We start from the raw sequence: 21,479 nt of genomic DNA, 5'->3' as shown, positions 1-21,479 counted from the left end.
AAACCCCACACCACTCCAGCCTCCACTCTGCAGGTCGGGACAGAGTTTCCTAATGGTCAATTATCAGTGCTTAGTGTTGGCCTTGGGGCAGGTCCCCGCCATTTTCTGGAACAAATGCAACAATCTCAGTTATTTTTTCCTTTTTTCCTCCCTTATGCCACTTAAAGGGTCTCAGTTATTCTCTTGACTCCCAAATTCAACTGCTATTTCTTTCATGTTGCTTGTCCTGAATGTATCATGTTCTTACTCCGGGTTTTTCTTTCATTCAGCTCACAAATATTGAGTGTCTGCTATGTGCCAGGCATTCCAATGAGGTGTCCCCATCATCCACTACTGCTGAGCACCCTCTCTCCTTGAAACGTTCCTCAGGCGGCCTCTTGACTGGGACTCCCCTGGTCTCCTTCCACCTTCGTGGCTCCTTCTCGGCTGGCAATCCCTTTTAATACGGAGGTGATGATTTTCACCCACAGGCAGGTCAACCACAAGCCCAAATCCCAGCCCTGAGCTCCAGGCGACCAATTTCTAACCCTGACATGGATGCTTGACAGCACCTGGGGTGGGCTGCAAGTTCAGCCAGCGACTTTCCACCTCCCTGTCTCTGATCCTGCTCTATGCCCCCAAATTTAGGAAGTCCTGATGGTTTCCTGCACCCAAGCCTTCTGCTCATTTCCTCTGCTGTTACCCTGGTCCAGGCCTTCCCACCCCAGCTTTCCAGCTGATCTCACTCTCACTAGTATCACCATACATATGCCTGCCTGGTAATGCTTCCTGGAGCCAATTCTTCCTGTGTTTCCCCTTCTGCAGCTCCACGGGCTTGTTCCTCCAGCCCATGGTCAGCTGCCTCAGCCCCCACTTTCTTGCCTCCTTTCCTTTGTTCATGCTTTTCTGTCTGCCTGGAGTGGTCCACCCCGGCCCTCAGCTCCACATGTCCAATGTTCAGTAGAAGCCCACCCTCAAAAGACCCTGAACTACTTTTTTTTTTTAAGGGAGATAGAAGTCTCGCTCTGTCATGAAGGCTGTGGTGCAGTGGCACAGTCATAGCTCACTGCAGCCTCCACCTCCTGGGCTTGAGCAATCCTTCTGCCTCACCCTCCCAAGTAGCTAGGACTACAGGTGCACACAACTATGCCCAGCTAATTTTTGTATTTTTTGTAGAAATAGGGTCTCACTGGGTGCGGTGGCTCATGCCCATAATCCTAGCACTTTGGGAGACCAAGGCAGGCAGATGGCTTGAGTCCAGGAGCTTGAGACCAGCCTGGCCAACATGGGGAAATCCTGTCTCTACAAAGAATACAAAAGTTAGCCAAGAGTGGTGGTGCACACCTGTGGTCCCAGTGTATCGAATTGGTGGGTTCTTTGTCTCGCTGACTTCAAGAATCAAGCCACAGACCCTCGCGGTGAGTGTTACAGTTCTTAAAGATAGCGTGTCCGGAGTTTGTTCCTTCAGATGTTCAGATATTTCTTCCTTCTGCTAGGTTCGTGGTCTACGCTGACTTCAGGAGTGAAGCTGCAGACCTTCACAGTGTCACAGCTCTTAAAGGCAGCGCGTCTGGAGTTGTTCGTTCCTTCACGGTGGGTTCGTGGTCTCGCTGGCCTCAGGAGTGAAGCTGCAGACCTTTGCGGTGAGTGCTACAGTTCGTAAAGGTGGCGCGTCCAAAGTTGCTGTCCTTCCCAGTGGGTTCGTGGTCTCGCTGGCTTTAGGAGCGAAGCTGCAAAACTTCGCGGTGAGTGTCACAGCTCATGAAGGCGGCACAGACCCAAAGAGTAAGCAGCAGCAAGAGCTATTGCCAAGAGCAGAAGAACAAGGTTTACAAACAATGTTCCCACAATTTGGAAGACTCCCTGACCAGCTTGGTGCCGCTGGTTCCGGCAGCCTACTTTTATTCCCTTATCTGGACCCACCCACATCCTGCTGATTGGTCCATTTTACAGAAAGCTGATTGGTCTGTTTTGACAGAGTGCTGATTGGTGCATTTACAAACCTTTAGCAAGACACAGAGTGCTCATTGGTGCATTTACAATCCTTTAGCTAGACAGAAAAGTTCTCCAAGTCCCCACCTGACCCAGAAGCCCAGCCGGCTTCACCTCTCACTAGCTACTCAGAAGGCTGAGATGGGAGCATCACCTGAGCCCAGGGAGGTAAAGCTGCAGTGAGCTGTGATTGCACCACTTCGTTCCAGCCTGGGAGACAAAGTGAGACCCTGTCTCAAAAAAACAAACCAAAAAAAGAGATGGTGGGCCTCACTACGTTTCCCAGGCTGGTCTTAAACTCCTGGATGCAAGCAATACTGCTACCTCAGCTTCTCAAAGTGTTGGGAATACAAGTATGAGCCACTGCGCTCGGCCTTTTTTTCTTTGTTGTGTGTGTGCCTGTTTTAATTTATAATCCTGTATATATCAACAGATATATCCCACATAACAAAAGCTTTCTGAGATCCTCAGTAATTTTTTTTAACTTTTTTTAGAGACAGGGTCTGGCTCTGTCTCCCAGGCTGCAGTGCAGTGGTACTGTCGTGGCTCACTGCAGCCTTGAATCCTAGGACTCAACTGATCCTCCCACCTCAGCCTCCTGAGTAGCTGGGACCACAGGCTCATGCCACCTCAACTGGCTAATATTTTTTAAATTTTTTTTGTAATTATGAGGGTCTCACTATGTTGTCCAGGCTGGTCTTGAACTCCTCAAGGGATCCTCCCACCTTGGCCTCCCAAAGTGTTAGGATTACAGGTGTGAGCCACCACACCTGGCCTCAATAATTGTAAGTGTAAAGGAGTCTTGAGATTTAAAAAAGCGAAAACATCTGAGAACTGCTAGCTTCAGTCGGTGGTTTCATAGTATTGTTTGTGAGAAACATTTACATCGATTTCCTGGAGTGTCTGTTAAAATTCAGATTCCTGGACCCCATCCCAAACTACAGAATTAGAATCTATCAAATGTTTTCAGCTAGGTGTGGTGGCTCACACCTGTAATCCCAGCACTCTGGGAGGCCGAGGGTGGCAGATCACTTGAGGTCAGGAGTTCAAGACCAGCCTGGCCAAGATGGTAAAACCCCATCTCTACTAAAAATGCAAGAATTACCGGGGCATGGTGGCAGGCGCCTGTAGTCCCAGCTACTCAGGAGGCTGAGGCATGAGAATCACTTGAACCCGGGAGGCAGAGGTTGCAGTGAGCCGAGATAGTGCCACTGTACTGCAGCTGGGCGACAGAGAGAAACCCTGTCTCAAAAAAAAGAAAAATGTGTTTAGCTGGGTGTCGTGGCTCATGCCTATAATCCTAGCACTTTGGGAGGCCAAGATGGCAGGATTGCTTGAGACCAGGAGTTTGAGACCAACCTGGGCAACATAGTGAGAACTTATCTCTACGAAAAAAATCTAAAAAAAAGTTAGCTGGGCATGGTGATGCATGCCTCTTGTCCTAGCTACTCAGGAGACTGAGGTGGGAGGATTGCTTGAGCCCAGGAGGTAGAGAGATGCTGCAGTGAGCCATGATCGCACCACTGCACTCCAACCTGGGTAACAGAGTGAAACTCTGTCTCTAAATAAATAAATAAAAATCCAGACTGGGCCAGGCGTGGTGGCTCACGCCTGTAATCCCAGCACTTTGGGAGGCCCAAGGCAGGCAGATCATGAGGTCAGGAGTTCGAGACCAGCCTGGCCAAGAGACTAGTCTGGGCAATATGGTGAAACCCCATCTCTACTAAAAATACAAAAATTAGCTGGGCGTGGTGGCAGGCACCTGTAATCCCAGCTACTCAGGAGGCTGAGGCAGGAGAATTGTTTGAACCCGGGAGGCGGAGATTGCAGTGAGCCAAGATTGCACCATTGCACTCCAGCCTGGGTGACAGAGCGAGACTCTGACTCAAAAAAATAAAAATAAAAATAAATAAATAAAAATCTGGCCAGGTGCGGTGGCTCACACCTGTAATCCCAGCACTTTGTGAGGCCAAGGCAGGCAGATCACAAGGTCAGGAGTTTGAGACCAACCTTACCAACATGGTGAAATGCTGTCTCTGCTAAAAATACAAAAATTAGCTGGGCATGGTGGTGCACGCCTGTAATCCCACCTACTCAGGAGGCTGAGGCAGGAGAATCACTTGAACCCAGGAGGTGGAGGTTGTAGTGAGACGAGATCGCACCACTGCACTCCAGCCTGGGTGACAGAGCGAGACTCTGTCTCAAAAAAGAAATTAAATAAAATAAAAAATAAAAATCCATTCATGTTATCACAAGAAATTTCAATTGTACATTTGTTAATGAAAGAAAAGACAATTTCAACTTCTATAAATTTTTGAATTTAACATTTATTTTAGGATTTGTATTACCTCCTTGAGCTCAAGGCTATCAAGAATTTGAAGAGATCATTCTTTAAAAGTTCTGATTATTATTCCATGTAGCAAATACGCAAATATCAAGCATAAAACTTGATATTGGTCCAGGCACGGTGGCTCACGCCTATAATCCTAGCACTTTGGGAGGCCAAGGCAGGCAGATTACCTGAGGTTAGGAGTTCAAGACCAGCCTGGCTAACATGGTGAAACCCTGTCTCTACTAAAAATACAAAAAATTGGCCAGGCACGGTGGCTCATGCCTGTAATCCTAGCACTTTGGGAGGCCAAGGCGGGCAGATTACCTGAGGTTAGGAGTTCAAGACCAGTCTGACCAACATGGAATAATCCCGTCTCTACCAAAAATACAAAATTAGCTGGGCATGGTGGCACACGCCTGTAATCCCAGCTACTAGGGAGGCTGAGGCAGGAGAATCGCTTGAACCTGGGAAGCAGAGGTTGCAGTGAACTGAGATTGCACCATTGCACTCCAGCCTGGGCAACAAGAGTAAAACTCTGTCTCAAAAAAAAAAAAAAAAAATTTAGCCAGGTGCAGTGGCACACACCTGTAATCCCAGCTACTCAGGAGGCTGAGGCAGGAGAATCGCTTGAACTCCGGAGGCAGAAGTTGCAGTGAGCTGACATCGTACCACTGCACTGCAGCCTGGGTGACAGAGCAAGACTTTGTCTCAAAAAAACAAAACAAAACAAAACCTGATATTAAACAGCTACCTTCACAGAAAAGCTAAAACTTGGCCAGGTACAGTGACTCATGACTATAATCCCAGCACTTTGGGAGACCAAGGAGGGAGGACCTGTTTGAGCCCAGGAGTGCAAGACCAGCCTGGTCAACACAGCGAGATGTGAGACGCCATCTCTTTTTTTTTTTTTTTTTTTTTTTGAGACAGTCTTGCTCTGTCGCCCAGGCTGGAGGTCAGTGGTGCGATCTTGGCTTACTTCTACCTCCGCCTCCCGAGTTAAAGTGATTCTCCTGCCTCAGCCTCCTGAGTAGCTGGGACTATAAGCATGCGCCACCATGCCTGGCTAATTTTTGTATTATTATTTATTTGTATTTATTTGTATTAATTTTTGTATTATATTAGCTCAATATTTAATGCTTTCCCTAATAATTTGATTTTTTTCCAAATCATAATTATACAATATGTAGAAAATATCAATTTTTTTCACCAAATCCGATAGGGATCCAAACTCCCCCCAGTTAACTTCAGTGAGAGATATAAATTGTATGATTTTCTATGTATGCCATGACAGGAAGAAGGTTGGGAAGTACCCATCTAGTAAACTATAATTTCCAATATCTACTTCAACCTTTTGGGTGTCCTCCAAGGGCAGTACCTTGTAAAACACAAGGAATAAATGTTTTGTGAGTGAATGAATGATTGAACAGATCTTCTAGAACTGTGAAAAGCATCTCTGGGGTGATGAGTATCTCAGTCAACAAAACTGACAGCCTGAGTGTGGGGAAAACACTGTGTGCATTTCAGCCGTCTGCATGGATTGATTCCATTTGGCCTGCTGAATGGTGAGGTAAGGGCTCTGCAGAAGGAGTCAACGCTGAACTTGTCTGTGCTTATGGAAGCTCAGAAATGATCCTGCCGCAACTCCAGCCTCCCCAGGCTGCCTGGCTGGGGGCTTTCTGTGACACTCATTCGCCTTGCTACAACCTCAACACTCATCTTCACCTTCTTTGTCCCCTAGCCCTAAATAAAAATATATTGTTTAGCATGTTCAGAATACTTTCATCTGTTAAAGGAAAAAATTAGCTGGCCGGGCGCGGTGGCTCACTCCTGTAATCCCAGCACTTTGGGAGGCCGAGGTGGGCGGATCATCTGAGGTCAGGAGTTGGAGACCAGCCTGGCCAACATGGAGAAACTCTGCCTCTACTAAAAATATAAAAATTAGCCAGGTGTGGTGGCGTGTGCATGTAATTACTCCCAGCTACTCAGGAGGCTGAGGCAGGAGAATTGCTTGAATCCAGGAGGCGGAAGTTGCCCTGAGCTAAGATAGCGCCACTGTACTCCAGCCTGGGTGACAGGGTAAGACTCTGTCTCAAAAAAAAAAGAGAAAAGAAAAAGAATAAGAAAAAGAAAAAAATTAGCCTGGGCAACATAGTGAGACCCTGTCTCTAAAAAAAAAAATTTTTTTTTTAATTAGCTGGGCACAGTGGCGCACACCTATAGTCCAGCTACTCAGGAGGCTGAGGTAGGAGGATTGCTGGATCCCAGGAGGTGGAGACTGCAGTGAGCTGTGTTTGCACCACTGCACTGCAGCCTGAACAACAAATCGAGACCCTGACAAAAAAAAAAAAAAAAAAAAGATAAAAGCATCTAATGATCCTTGTTAAAGCATGGTAAGGAAAAATATTCAGGACCCTTGAGATACGTATAGTGACCACTGCAATGGAATCTTGTAGTTGAGGAGAGCGACTGGACTCTCAACCCAATATAGTGTGAAAGGAAAAGAAAATCCCGGGACCCCAGACTCACTATGCCAAAGGAAAAAGTTAAGCTTGGGAACTGAGTATGTAAAACATTGCACTTTTTTTGGTTCCTAAACAGGTAGCTGCAAGACAGAGGCCACATATCTCCCCAGGTGACCTCCCTCATCCTGACAATGTAAATTAACAGCTTATTTTCACAAGTAAGGGACAAAGATAAGACTGGGGATCATTCCCCCGACCCCCACCTCCGCCAACCTGGAGACAAACGCATATTTGACTTCTTCCTCTACTCTATGTTTAGGTTATTTAATGTAAAATGTGGATTTTCTGAATAATTTTATGAACAATTGACTGTTCCTCTTTCCCCTCCTGCCCAATTTTCCCGTTTAAATACTGAAGTTCTCAAAATCCTCTTGGGAAAGAGCGCAGGCCACAGATACCACTGTAGCTTGTGTCTTTCCCAGACACATCCTCAACCTTGGCAAAATAAACTTGTCTGAGACCTGTCTCAGACACTATTTGGTTTAGAACGGCATGGCAAGTGGGAATTTATAGCCAAAAAGCCAGGTGGGGTGCTAAAGTTTGGCCAAGCAAAGAATCTTTGTGGCCTGGCACGGTGGCTCACGCCTGTAGTCTGAGCACTTTGGGAGGCTGAGGCGGGTGGATCACTTGAGGTCAGGAGCTCGAGACCAGCCTGGCCAACATGGTGAAACACTGTCTCTACTAAAAATACAAAAATTAGCGGGGCATGGCGGTAGGCGCCTGTAATCCCAGCTACTCGGGAGGCTGAGGCAGGAGAATTGCTTGAACCTGGGAGGTGGAGGTTGCAGCGAGCTGAGGTCACACCACTGCACTCCAGCCTGGCCAACAGATCGAGACTCTAACTCAAAAAAAAAAAAAAAAAAAAAAAAGAATCTTTGTGACATTAAAGCTTGTCAAAATCCCCAGTATTCTATTCACTTTGCCTATAAAGTTACACACTTATCAGCTGGGCACGGTGGCTCAAGCCTGTAATCCCAGCACTTTGGGAGGCCGAGTTGGGCCAATCCTTTGAGGTCAGGAGTTTGAGACCAGCATGGCCAACATGGTGAAACCCTGCCTCTACTAAAAATACAAAAAATTAGCTGGGTGTGGTGGTGCATGCCTGTAATCCCAGCTATTTGGGGGGCTGAGGCAGGAGAATTGCTTGAACCTAGGAGGTGGAAGTTGCAGTGAGCCAACATTTCGCCACTGCACTCTAGCTGGGTGACAGGGTGAGACTCCCTCTCAAAAAAAAAAAAAAAAAAACCAGGCACAGTGGCTCACACCTGTAATCCCAGCACTTTGAAGGCCAAGGCGGGTGGATCATTTAAGGTCAGGAGTTCGAGACCAGTCTGGCCAACATGGTGAAACCCCCATCTCTACTAAAAATAGAAAAATTAGCCCAGTGGGGTGGTGCGCACCTGTAATCCCAGCACTTTGGGAGGCCAAGACAGGCAGATCTCTTGAGGCCAGGAGTTTGAGACCATCCTGGTCAACATGGCGAAACCCGTCTCTACTTAAAAAAAAAAAAAAAAAAATTAGCTGGGCGTGGTGGTACATGCCTGTAATCCCAGCTACTGGAGAGGCTGAGGCACAAGAATGGCTTGAACCAGGGAGGCAGACGTTGCAGTGAGCCGAGATGGTGCCACTGCACTCCAGCCTGGGCAACCGAGTGAGGCTCCATCTCAAAAAATAATAAAATAAAATAAAATACAAAATAAAATAAAATAAAATAAGCCTCCTATGGGCAGGAGAGGGGAAGGGGAGAGCATGAATTTATCTCAGAGACCCACCCAGTGAGGCTGAATGTTATGCAGTTTCAGAATCAAGCCAGGAGAGGGCACAGAAAACTTCTACTTGATGATCTAACAAAGGAAAAAAGATAATTCAGGAAATGGACAGAGTTCTCCTTCAATTATTCAGTCAGGTGACACAGTTTATGTCACCTCCTAAATCACCTGGAAAAAAATTTAGTCAATGTAATTTCATCCTGAAATCTCAACAGTTTTATTATACAATGGGTATCATAATGTCATCTTTGTACCATTTATTTATTTATTTTTTTTTGAGACGGAGTCTCACTCTGTCACTCAGGCTGGAGTGCAGTGGTGCAATCTCAGCTCACTGCAACCTCTGCCTCCCAGGTTCAAGCGGTTCTCCTGCCTCAGCCTCCTGAGTAGCTGGGATTACAGGCATCGGCGATCATGCCTGGCTAATTTTTGTATTTTTAGTAGAGACGGGGTTTCACAAGTTGGTCAGGTTGGTCTCGAACTGCTGACCTCGTGATCCACCCGCCTCGACCCCCCAAAGTGCTGAGATTACAGGCATGAGCCACCGCCCCCGGCCCTCATTTAATTTTTTATTGAAGAAAATATTCAGATTTCTTTCAAGCCCCAGCCAGTCACCTATGCATTCTTTTAGATGGCATTTCTCTTTGCCCAAAGAGGTCAGCTGCTTCTGAGTAGTCCTTCTTCCTCTGCAAAGTAGGGACTATAACCTTTCCTGACTTTCCAGTGATGATGTTCACCATCAACCTGGTCCTTAGAGAGGAAGGAAGCATTAGACAAATGCAAGAGCTGATTATTAATTATGAACTATATGCTCTGGGTACATAGATCTGACTCAAGTTATTAGTAAGAATGAATACTTGATAATTGATGATTAACAGGACTGTAGCTTAAAACCAAGGTTCTAAAGTGCACAAAGCTCAAGGACATGTAGAAAAATGCTGTTTAGACAAACCCAAATATAAGCCAACTTGCGCTAGGCAATTAAACCCAGAAAAACGTTATTAAGCACTTTTGGAAGGTAAGAATTAATGCTTGAAGTGCAGATATAGACATCTCATACAAATAAAGCATGTATGATACATTTCCTATAGTATAACATAAATGGTTTGATAAAGTATTTGTTCTCTTTTTTCTTCTTCTTTTTTTTTTAGAGACTGGGTCTCTAAAAAAAAAAAAGCTCAATGATCCATCATTTCGTTACTCATGCTTATGTAATGAAACCTTCATCAAATCTCGATAGAATGGGGTTCAACGAGCTTCCAGGTTGGTGAACATACGCAGGTGCGGGGAGGGTGGCGTGCCTGAGGAGGGCATGGAAGCTCCAGATCCCTTCCCATGTTCCTTGCCCTATGCAGCTCTTCCACTGGCTGTTCCTACGTTATATTCTTTCATAATAAATGGCAATCTGGTTAGTAGACCGTTCTGAGTTCTGTGAGCTGTCCTAGCAGATGATCAAACCCGGAGAGGAGGGAATGGTGGGAACTTCTAATTTATAGCGAGTCTGCAAGAAGTACAGGTGACAACCTGGGACTGGCACCCGGCGTCTGAAGTGGGGGCAGTCTTAACCTGGGGAATCTGATGCTATTTCCAGGTAGATAGTGTCAGGATTGAGATAAATCGTAGGACACTGCTAAAGTTTGGATGTTTATTCCCTACAAATCTCATGCTGAGCGTTTATCCCCTAATGGCAGGGTGTGGGTCATGCGGGTAGATCCCTCATGAATAACCAATGCCTTGTTGCGGGGAAGGGGTCAGTGAGTTCTCACTCTTTTCCCTCCCACAAGAGCTGGTTGCTAAAAATAGCCTGGCACCTCCCCTGTCTCTCTCTCTCTTGCTGCGTGATCTCTGCACACACTGGCTCCATTTCACCATTTGCCATGAGTGGAAGCAGCCTGAAGCTTTCACCAGATTCTCCATCTTCCAGCCAGCAGAATTGTCAGCCAAGTTAACTTCATTTTGTTGTTGTTGTTTGTTTGTTTTTTGTTTGTTTGTTTTTTGAGATGGAGTCTCACTCTGTCCCCAGGCTGGAGTGCAGTGGCACGATCTCAGCTCACTGCAACCTCTGCCTCCGGGTTCAGGCAATTCTCCTGCCTCAGCCTCCCGAGTAGCTGGGATTACAGGTGCCCACCACCACACCCAGCTAATATTTTTGTATTTTTAGTAGAGATGGGGTTTCACCATATTGGCCAGGCTGGTCTCAAACTCCTGATGTCAGGTGATCCACCTGCCTTAGCCTCCCAAAGTGCTGGGACCATAGGCATGAGCCACCGCGCCGAGCCCTTAACTTCATTTTTTGATAAATTACCCAGCCTCAGGCATTCCATTATAGCAAGAGACTGACAGACACCCTCCTAAGGTCTGCAGAGAATTGTAGAATTTTTTGGTGTGAACCCCCACGCCCACCACCACCACATTAGGAGCCAGTGGAGAAGGAAATGGAATCTTCCCTTTCGATCAAATAAGCCCTTTTTCTCTTGGAATTGCCCTTTGATTTTTCTCAGTGTTAGTCTTTCTTTTAAAATCTTTAATATTTTCCTGATTACACCTAATACATATGTATTGTACAAAGTATAAGTTGACCATAGTCTGCTCCTACTCCTGCTCAAGGTTGTTTGTTTGTTTTGTTTTGTTTTGTTTTGTTTGAGATGGAGTCTTGCTGTGTTGCCCTGCCTGGAGGGCAGTGGTGCAATCTTGACTCACTGCAACCCTCCGCCTCCTGGATTCAAGCAATTCTCCTGCCTCAGCCTTCTGAGTAATTGGGATTACAGGTGCCCACCACCACAGCCAGCTAATTTTTGTATTTTTAGTAGAGAAGGAGTTTTGCCATGTTGGCCAGGCTGGTCTCGAACTCCTGGCCTCAAGTGATCCACCCACCTCAGCATCCAAAAGTGCTGGGGAAAAAGTGTGGGGATTACAGGCACCTGGCCTCAAGGTTGTACTTTAATTCATATGAGACTTTGGAAAAAGTACAGGTTTCTCCTGTACAAATTGGTTGGCAATGTGTCCTTTTTTCACCTTAAAATGCCTGGAAATCTTTCAGATAAGCTTTTTAAAAAAGCCTTTTTTTAGGTGTAATTTACATACCACAAAATTCACCCATTTTTAAGTGTACAAGTTAATGATTTTTAGTACCCTTGTGCAACCATCACAACTCAGTTTTAGAACATTTCTATCACCCCCAAAAGTTCCTTCATGCCTATCAAAGCTTTTTAAAGGGTGCGTTTTTGTGGATAATTACAATCATGAGTAACAAGTCCCAGAAATGTCCATTTTGCCTGGCTTCCTTTTGCTGCCGGCAGGCAAAAAGAAAATTGCAAAAGCCCATCAACAAATGTTGGAAGAAAACACCATAAGCTGATCAACAGCTGTCTGCTAAAAATAGTTTATTCATGCTCTCCAGCTTTTAGTGAATGTCAGCCAAGTGCCAGGCATTAGTTAAGTCTGTTAGGGATATCAAGACAGGATAATAGCTTCCCCTGGAAGTAATTGGATATGAGTTCAATAGTATACAACCTCACTTAAAACAGTTTCCATATTCAATGGTTTGGGGTGGTAAAGTGTGCCGGGTGGGTGTGATATTTGGACTTCCACTTCCAGAACTGAAGATAAACAGGGGCTAGATTTACTTTCCCACCTAAACAACCAAAATACGGATCCCCAAAATGTAAGAAATGGTCTTCAAGACACCGGATATCACGCAACAAAGGACAGAAATCCCTGAAAAAAGTACAACAAATGGCTGGGCGCGGTGGCTCACGCCGGTAATCCCAGCACTTTCGGAGCCCGAGGCGGGCGGATCACGAGGACAGGAGTCCGAGACCAGTCTGGCCAATATGGTGAAACCCTGTCTCTACTAAAAATACAAAAATTAGCCGGGTGTGGTGGTACACGCCTGCAGTCCCAGCTACTCGGGAGGCTGAGGCAGAAGAATCGCTTGAACCCTGGAGGTGGAGGTGGCAGTGAGCTGAGATCGCGCCACTGCACTCCAGCCTGGGCAACAGTGCCAGACTCCGTCTCAAAAAAAAAGAAGTACAAGTGAAGTGAGCCCTATTATTGCTCCAGCTTACTGCCTTGAGGGTTTCCGGGCTCTACTGCAAGAAGAGCAAAGTGAGGAAGGGCCTGGTGGAATCCCGGAGCTGAGGAGACGGAGCTGAGTCCAGGGAGACCAAGGTAGCCAGATGGAAAGGACAGAGTACCAGAGAAAGGGAGTTGTTCAGACAGAACCCCAGAGATCTGTAAAAGGTCCCCGCCTCTAGCATTCAGCAGAGTACTGTTCAGAATACATATGTAAGAAAACTACACAAGGCTGGGGAAAGAACCACGTAAAAGGATTACTACAGCGATTCCTAACCTTTTTGGAGTTTCGGGATGAAACTCTTCCACCTCAGTTCATCAGACGTTCGTTAGATTCTCATAAGGAGTGGGCAACCTAGATCCCTCACGTGCACAGTTCACAATAGGGTTTGTGCTGCTATGAGAATGGAATACTGCTGCTGATCTGACTGGAGACAGAACTCAGGCAGTAATGCTCGCTCGCCTGCCACTCACCTCGTGCCGTGCGGCCCGGCTCTTAAGAGACCACCAACTGGTACTAGTCCGCGGCCTGGAGACTGGGACCCCTGGATTAGAAGGAATAGTGCCTACTCCTATGATCCAGATTGGAAAAATTCGTAATGTGTGGGGCATTGGAAAGAGTACTTATGAAGGTCTTGCCTCAGGGGAATGATTAGCCCTAGAGTTGGCATTGCTCTGGTCCTAACAAATCTTTTTTTTTTTTTTTTTTTTTGAGACACAGTCTCACTCTGTTGTCCAGGCTGGAGTGCAGTGGCATGATGTCCACTCACTGCAACCTCCACCTCCGGGATTCAAGGGATTCTCCTGCCTCAGCCTCCCGAGTAGCTGGGATTACAGGCATGTGCCTCCATGCCCAGCTCATTTTGTAATTTTAGTAGAGATGGGGTTTCTCCATGTTGGTCAGGCTGGTCTTGAACTCCCGACCTCAGGTGATTCGCCTGTCTTGGCCTCCCAAAGTGCTGGGATTACCGGCGTGAGCCACAACGCCCAGCAGTTAAAGACTTTCTAACAACAAAAAGCTTAATACTTTTTTTTTTTTTTTTTTGAGATGGAGTCTGTCTGTCGCCCAGGCTGGAGTTCAGTGGCACAGTCTCGGCTCACTGCAACATCTGCTGCCCAGGTTCATGCGATTCTCCTGCCTCAGCCTCCCGAGTAGCTAGGATTACAGGTGCCTGCCACTGTGCCCAGCTAATTTTTGTCGTTTTTATTAGAGATGGGGTTTCACCATCTTGGCCAGGCTGTTCTTGAACTCCTGACCTCGTGATCCACCTGCCTTAACCAGCCAAAGTGCTGGGATTACAGGCGTGAGCTACCGCGTCGCCAGATACTTTTTTTTTTTTTTTGAGATGGTTTTGCTCTTGTCACCCAAGCTGGAGTGCAGTGGTGCCATCTTGGCTCACTGCAAACCCCGCCTCGTGGGTTCAAGCAATTCTCCTGCCTCAGCCTCCCGAAAAGTTGGGATTACAGGCGCCCACCACCATGCCCGGCTAATTTTTGTATTTTTAGTAGAGATGGGGTTTCACCATGTTGGCCAGGCTGGTCTCAAACTCCTGACCTCAGGTGATCCACCCGCCTCGGCCTCCCAAGTGCTGGGATTACAGGCTCGAGCTACCACACTCGGCCAGTTTGATATTTTTAAGCCCATTATTTCCAATATTGTGAATTCTCAGATTGTCAAGTAATAAAATAAGCAAAATGAATCCTTAATAAAAATTCTATCTTGGCAACGCTATTTGTCATTTCCATCCTATGACTTTCTCTTCATATGTAACTGAAATTTCATAAATATTAAGAAATTGTTGTTTGGGCATAAGAATCAGATATGGAAAGGAGGCAATTATGCTATTAACCGTGTCACTTAGGGCTACTGCCATTTGAGGCGTGCATCACACCAGCAGAATCATATACACCTGGGAGCTTGTCAGAACTGCAGAAATTCTCAGGACCTGCCCCAGACCTAATGAATCAGAATATACAGTTTAACAAGGTTCCTGGCCGGGCGCGGTGGCTCACGCCTGTAATCCCAGCACTCTGGGAGGCCGAGGGGGTGGATCACGAGGTCAGGAGTTCAAGACCAGCCTGGCCAAGATGGTGAAACCCCGTCTCTACTAAAAATACAAAAATTAGCCGGGCGTGGTGGTGTGCGCCTGAAATCCCAGCTACTCAGGAGGCTGAGGCAGGAGAATTGCTTGAACCCGGGGGGCAGAGGTTGCAGTGAGCCAAGATCGCACCACTGCACTCCAGCGTGGGTGACAGAGTGAGACTCCGTCTTAAAAAAACAAAAGATTGCTAAGTGGTTACTACACACATTTGAGAAGCACTGGCCCTCTCCATGCAATACATTGAGCAAATACAGTCACATGTCACATAATCTTTAGTCAACAACAGACTGCATATAAGACAGTGGTTCCATCAGATTACAATATTGTATTTTTATTGTACCATTTTTATTGTACCCTTTCTATGTTTAGATACAAAAATACCAACCATTGTGTTACAATTGCCTACAGTATACAGTACAGTAACATGCTGTAGAGATTTGTAGCCTAGGAGCAGTAGGCTGTATCATATAGCCTGGGTGTGCAGTAGGCTATACTATCTAGGTTTGCGTAAGTACACTCTATGGGCAGGGCTCAGTGGCTCATGCCTGTAATTCCAACACTTTAGAAGGCCAAGGCAGGAAGACTGCTTGAGCCCAGGAGTTGGAGACCAGATTGGGCAACAGAGGGAGAAACCCTGTCTATACAAAAAAATTTAAAATTAGCCGGCTGTGGTCTAGACATGGTAGCTCACGCCTGTAATCCCAGCACTTTGGGGGGCTGAGGCAGGTGGATTGCTTGAGACCAGGAGTTCGAGACCAGCCTGAGAAACATAGCAAGACCCTTTCTCTATAAAATTAAAATATACAAAAATATATAATTTAATTTTAAAAAATTAGCCTGGCATGGTGATGCAGGCCTGCAGTCCCAGCTACTCAGGAGGCTGAGGCAGAAGGATCACAGCAGATCGAGGTTGCAGCGAGCTGTGATGGCACCACTTCACTGCAGCCTGAGCGACACAGCAAGACCCTATCTCAAAAACAAAACAAAACAAACAAACAAAAAAACTCTATGATATTCCAATGATAGAGTCACCTAAGATGCATTTCTCATATCTCTGTTAAACAATGCATAACTGTAATTTCTCCGGTCATGTTTCCTTATGTCTGAAAACAAAGGGCACTGAAACCTGTTTGTTCACTTTAGTTCACAGGCTGATTAGAGAAGTAAGTAAAATCCATCCAAATATAAATTAAATACACGTGAAATACCAAACCCGCTAGTAAACAGCGAGCTACATACAAGTCCCAGACACTCCACGACCGTTTCTAGATTGAAAATCCTAGGCCAGGCGCAGTGGCTCACACCTGTAATTCCAGCACTTTGGGAGGCCGAGGTGGGTGGATCACGAGGTCAGGAGTTCAAGACCAGCCTGGCCAAGATGGTGAAACTCCGTCTCTACTAAAAAAAAAAAAAAAATTAGCTAGGCGTGGTGGTGGGCGCCTGTAATCCCAGCTACTGGGAGACTGAGGCAGAGAACCCGGGAGGCAGAGGTTGCAGTGAGCCGAGACCGCGCCACTGCACTCCAACCTGGGCGACAGAGCGAGACTCCATTTCAAAAAAAAAAAAAAAGAATATTTGTCTTTTCACTTCTGGGAATACACACACACACACACACACACACACACACATATATATTTAATCGAAACACGTTACCTTTCACTCAACAACTATTCAAGACAGAAACCATTTCGGGTAAGCAGACTCCTACAGGGTCCCTACTGCACATTTCTCATCGGTGGTCAAAGCAACAAAACCTGAACTAAGCCACAAGGTAGCTGCAGGAAGCTCTATGCCTGGGACCACTACAGGCAGGCACTAGTTTCCCTGTCCACCACTGCCCGAAATGGAGTCGGGCCCGGTTCTCCTGAGCTGAGCAGGCCAAAGCAGGGAGTCCGTGAGTGGACCGGGCATAGCCAGAGCGACGCCGCAGCACCCCAGCCGCAGGGTCAGCCCCAAAGGCAGCAGGGCCCGCTTGATCGCGGATGCCTGGACGCCCTCGTGCAAGCCTCGAAGGGGGGCTGCCACCCCGAACATTCGCCAGAACGAAAGCGGCAGCCAGGAGAAGCCCTCGCAGGTGCTGGAGGGATCCAAGCGCTTGAGCTGAGTCCGAAACTCGCACAGCAACCTCGGGAGGATAAACTCCAGCAACCAGAATCGGGTTGGCGTCGCCTAGCAACCAGGAGCCAAACGCGCGGACGCCAGGCATTGGCCTGCATGTGTCACGTGAGCCAGCGCCGCTGCCCAGTGGGAGATTACGCCGCAGGCACGTGATGCGGCGCAACCGCCCTTTGGCAGAGCTTTTCGCGAAGGCAGGTGTGGCGCTGAGCGCGTAGGCGAGGCATTCCTGGGGTTTCCGCCGTATCTCTTTACAAAGTCCTGGCTTTGGCTGGTGCTACCAAAGAAAGGAAACCGGCGCTTGAGACTTGTCTGGGCTGGCTATGGTGAAGCAGTGAAACGGTGCAGAATTGTGTCAATGAGGCTAGTTCAGTTGTGCAAGAGCATTTCCTCAAAGTAAGACAGAAGCTTTTAGTTAAGTCAACACCTGCTAATGTTAGGCTGGCCAGAAATTTCCTGACAAATAATGGGTGAAGGTCGGGCGCGTGGTCGCTCATGCCTGTAATCTCAGCGCTTTGGGATCACTTGAGGTCAGGAGTTTGAGACCAGCTTGGCCAACATGGCGAAACCCCATCTCTACTGAAAGTACAAAAATTAGCCGTGTGTGGTGGCGCGCATCTGTAATCCCAGCTACTCTGGAGGCTGAGGCAGGACAATCGCTTGAACCCAGGAGGCAGAGGTTGCAGTGAGCCGAGATCACGCCACTTAAAAGAAAAGAAACGAAACTTTGTTGGTGACCATGTGGTGATGAAAGTGAGCGTTTTGGAGCGCAGCAAGGTGACTCCCCATGTAATTAGTATAGACAGAGAGTTTGTGCTCTAAAGGTTAGAAATAAATGTTTTCGGCCTGGTGGCTCATGCCTGTAATCCCAGGACTTTGAAAGGCTGAGCCAGGCGGATCACCTGAGGTCAGGAGTTCGAGACCAGCCTGGCCAACATGGTGAAACCCGTCTCTATTAAAGATACAAAAATAAGCCAGGCGGAAGAAGTCACTTAGCTCTTCGCTGGTTGTCACACGTCCGGAGGCCGAGCCGTCGCGTACCTAGGATACCTGGAAGCCGAAGCCACACCTCCCGCATGGCCCCTCCGGCCAGCCGGGCCCCTTAGATGAGAGCTGCACCCAGGCCAGCACCAGTCGCTCAGCCACCAGCAGCGGCACCGCCATCTACAGTTGGCTCTTCTGCTGCTGCGCCCCGGCAGCCAGGTCTGATGGCCCAGATGGCAACCACTGCAGCTGGCGTGGCTGTGGGCTCTGCTGTGGGGCACACACTGGGTCATGCCGTTACTGGGGGCTTCAGTGGAGGAAGTAATGCTGAGCCTGCGAGGCCTGACATCGCTTACCAGGAGCCTCAGGGAACCCAGCCGGCACAGCAGCAGCAGCCTTGCTTCTATGAGATCAAACAGTTTCTGGAGTGTGCCGAGAACCAGGGTGACATCAAGCTCTGTGAGGGTTTCAGTGAGGTGCTGAAACAGTGCCGACTTGCAAACGGATTGGCCTAATCAAGAAGTTCAACCTGGAGAGATGGAAAATCAGCTCTCATACTAATTAATTTAGTATAAAAATAGAATTGGTAGTGAGGGTATAAAGTGTAAGCATCAGTTAAACTTCTCCTGTCATTCCTAGCTTCCTTGCTTCAGAATTGAAATGGAAGGGAGGGTGTTCCTACTCTGTAGAATCTGGGACTGGGCAAATGTTTGTGTGGCCTCCTTAAACTAGCTGTTATGATTTTATTATTTGTGAGTTAATTAGAATAAAGTCATTTTCTTCCAAAAAAGAAAAAAAAAATAGCCAGGCATGGTGGTGCACGCCTTTAATCCCAGCTACTAGGGAGTCCGAGGCAGGAGAATCGCTTGAACCTGGGAGGCAGAGGTTGCAGTGAGCCGAGATGTGCCACTGCACTCCAGCCTGGGCAACAGGATGAGACTCCGTCTCAAAAAAAATAATAATAATAAATATTTTCACTCCACAACTGTCTTCCAATTTGGAGAGTCTGCGGTTTACTAGCTATGTGAACTCGGGTACATTAATTAAAATCCCCATGCCTCAGTTTCTTTATCCATGAAATGGGAATGATTACTCACAGTTCCTGTCTCTGAGGACTTCTAGAAGGATGAAATGAGGTCTTACATGTAGCAATATAAACTGGTAGTGAGGACTGAGCTTGAGTCAGATTACCTGCTTTGAATCCTTGTGCCGTCATGTACTGCTTGTGTATCCTTAGGCAAGAGACTGTCCCTCCTCTATCCTTCAGTTTCATCTGTAAAATGAAGATAATACCTCCTAGGATTTCTGTGAGAATTAAGTGACTCAATACACATAAAGTGCTTAGAAGAGTGTCCGGCACAAAGTCAATATTTGGAAATGTTAGCAATCATTTGGAAGGTGCTTGACGCACAGTGTTGATCAATAAATGGGACTTATTCTTCTTGGTAGCACTGCTGGTCTAGAGCAGGATTCTGGTTTCTGAGCTCTCCCTGCTCTCAACCTCCACGCCACCCCATCCTGACTTAAAATTAAGGACTGGAAATATCTCTAGCCATTTATGGTCACAGGTAATGGAGGTTCAAAGTGTGTCTCATAGAGTGATGAGAAAAGTAGGAGTCTACACTCTGAGCCAGATCCCAAGACGCTATTGAGCAGAGTCCAAAAGGGGTGAGGCCCAAGAGGAAAGCAGCTGAGGGGCAAAGAGCTGTGGGAACTCTGCTACAGAAGTGATTCTCTTAAGAGAGGCAGGGGGTGGTGGGGAGAGTTCAGTGAGCAGAACTGTGAGCAGGCGGGTCTGCCACATAAGCTTGTTGGATCTAGGTGGGAGGGTGTTGTAAAATATCCTAAATCCAACCCTAACCCATTCCAAGGAGTTGAATCTTGGATCTGAATCCTAGTACAACACAGAGTACATCTTGGATACCGGGATTTATTGATCGTGTATCATTTCTTGGGTTTACTTTCCCTCAACTCAGAAGTCATTCCTCCCTCTCCCTCATTCTCCAGGTCCAACCAATTGGCAAGTCCTGTTGACTTTTCAAAGTATCTCTCTAATCCACCTGCTTCTCTCTCTTTTGTCGCCACCTTTCTAGCCCCATAAACATTTTTGTGTTTCTCCTTTTGCCCGGTACAACCCATTCTCCACTCAACAGCCAGTGTGAACTTTTCAAAACTAATTTTTAACAACTTTATTGAGATTAAATCACATATCACAAAATCACCCATTTAAAATGTACAATTCAGCCGGGTGCGGTGGCTCACGCCTGTAAACCCAGCACTCTGGGAGGCCAAGGTGGGTGGATCATCTGGGGTCGGGAGTTCAAGACCAGCCGAACCAACATGGAGAAACCCTCTCTCTACTAAAAAATACAAAAGTAGCCGGGCATGGTGGCACATGCCTGTAATCCCAGCTACTAGGGAGGCTAAGGCAAGAGAATTACTTGAACCCAGGAGGCGGAGGTTGCAGTGAGCTGAGATCGCGCCACTGCACTCTAGCCTGGGCAACACAGCGAGACTCTGTCTCAAAAAATAAATAAAATGTACAATTCAGTGGTTTTTGGTATATTCACAGGTGTGTGTAACAAACACCACAAATCAATTTTAGAACATTTTCATTACTCCAAAAAGATATTCTATACCCATTAGCAGTCACTTCCCATATACTGCCATCCCCCGATTCTCCACAAGCCCTAGGCAACCACTAATAAACTTCTTGTCTGCCAGGTGCGGTGGCTCACACCTGTAATCCCAGCACTTTGGGAGGCTGAAGCAGGTGGATCACCTGAGGTCAGGAGTTTGAGACCAACCTGGCCAACATGGTGAAACCCCTTCTCTACTAAAAATACAAAAAATTAGTCAGGCACAGTGGTGGGCACCAGTAGTCCCAGCTAATTGGGAGGCTGAGGCAGGAGAAAGGCGTTAACCCGGGAGGCGGAGCTTGCAGTGAGCCGAGATCACGCCACTGCACTCCAGCCTCGGCAACAGAGCAAGACTCCATCGCAAAAAAAAAAAAAAAAAAAAATTACCTGGGCGTGGTGGCAGGTTTTTTTTTTCCTCAAAAATAAATAAATAAATAAAATAAACTTTGTCTCTTATGGATTGCCTTTTCTGGATATTTCATATAATTGGACTCATACAGTATATATCTCTTGTTACTGGTTCCTTTAACCTAGCATAACATTTTCATGGTTAATCTATGTTATAGTATATATCAATACTTTTAATTTTTTTAAAGGGGCTTTCCAGTGAAGACCAGAAAACCTGCTAAACAAATTCTTTTTTTTTTTTTTTTTTGAGATGGAGTCTCACTCTGTCACCCAGGCTGAAGTGCAGTGGCACGATCTTGGCTCACTGCAACCTCTGCCCACCGAGTTCAAACGATTCTCCTGCCTCAGCCTCCCGAGTAGTTGGGATTACAGGCACCTGCCACTGCACCCGGCTAATTTTTTTGTATTTTTAGTGGAGATGGGGTTTCACCATCTTGGCCAGGGTGGTCTTGAACTCCTGACCTCGTGATCAACCCGCCTCGACCTCCCGAAGTGCTGGGATTACAGGCGTGAGCCACCGCGCCTGGCCCTGCTAGACAAATTCTAAAAGAACTGTAGCACTA

General features: G+C 46.9%; 1 protein-coding gene and 2 pseudogenes across 1 annotated transcript; 1 reads left to right on the top strand and 2 right to left on the bottom strand.

Annotated features, from left to right (window-relative positions):
- Positions 1-17,923: 17,923 nt before the first annotated feature.
- LOC100970345 (coiled-coil-helix-coiled-coil-helix domain-containing protein 2-like) lies at positions 17,924-18,444 on the top strand. The gene has a single exon (XM_034956012.4). It carries the CDS (start codon positions 17,992-17,994, stop codon positions 18,382-18,384), a length of 393 nt encoding a protein of 130 aa, XP_034811903.1. The 5' UTR covers positions 17,924-17,991; the 3' UTR covers positions 18,385-18,444.
- Positions 18,445-21,102: 2,658 nt separating this feature from the next.
- On the bottom strand, positions 21,103-21,146 carry LOC117978685 (U7 small nuclear RNA; annotated as a pseudogene).
- A 265-nt stretch (positions 21,147-21,411) lies between these two features.
- LOC117978672 (U7 small nuclear RNA) lies at positions 21,412-21,479 on the bottom strand (annotated as a pseudogene).

Source organism: Pan paniscus, chromosome 1, assembly GCF_029289425.2.
Source record: "Pan paniscus chromosome 1, NHGRI_mPanPan1-v2.0_pri, whole genome shotgun sequence".
Taxonomy (NCBI): domain Eukaryota; kingdom Metazoa; phylum Chordata; class Mammalia; order Primates; family Hominidae; genus Pan; species Pan paniscus.
Note: the sequence above shows the minus strand (reverse complement) of the source record. Positions and strands in the feature narration are given on the sequence as shown.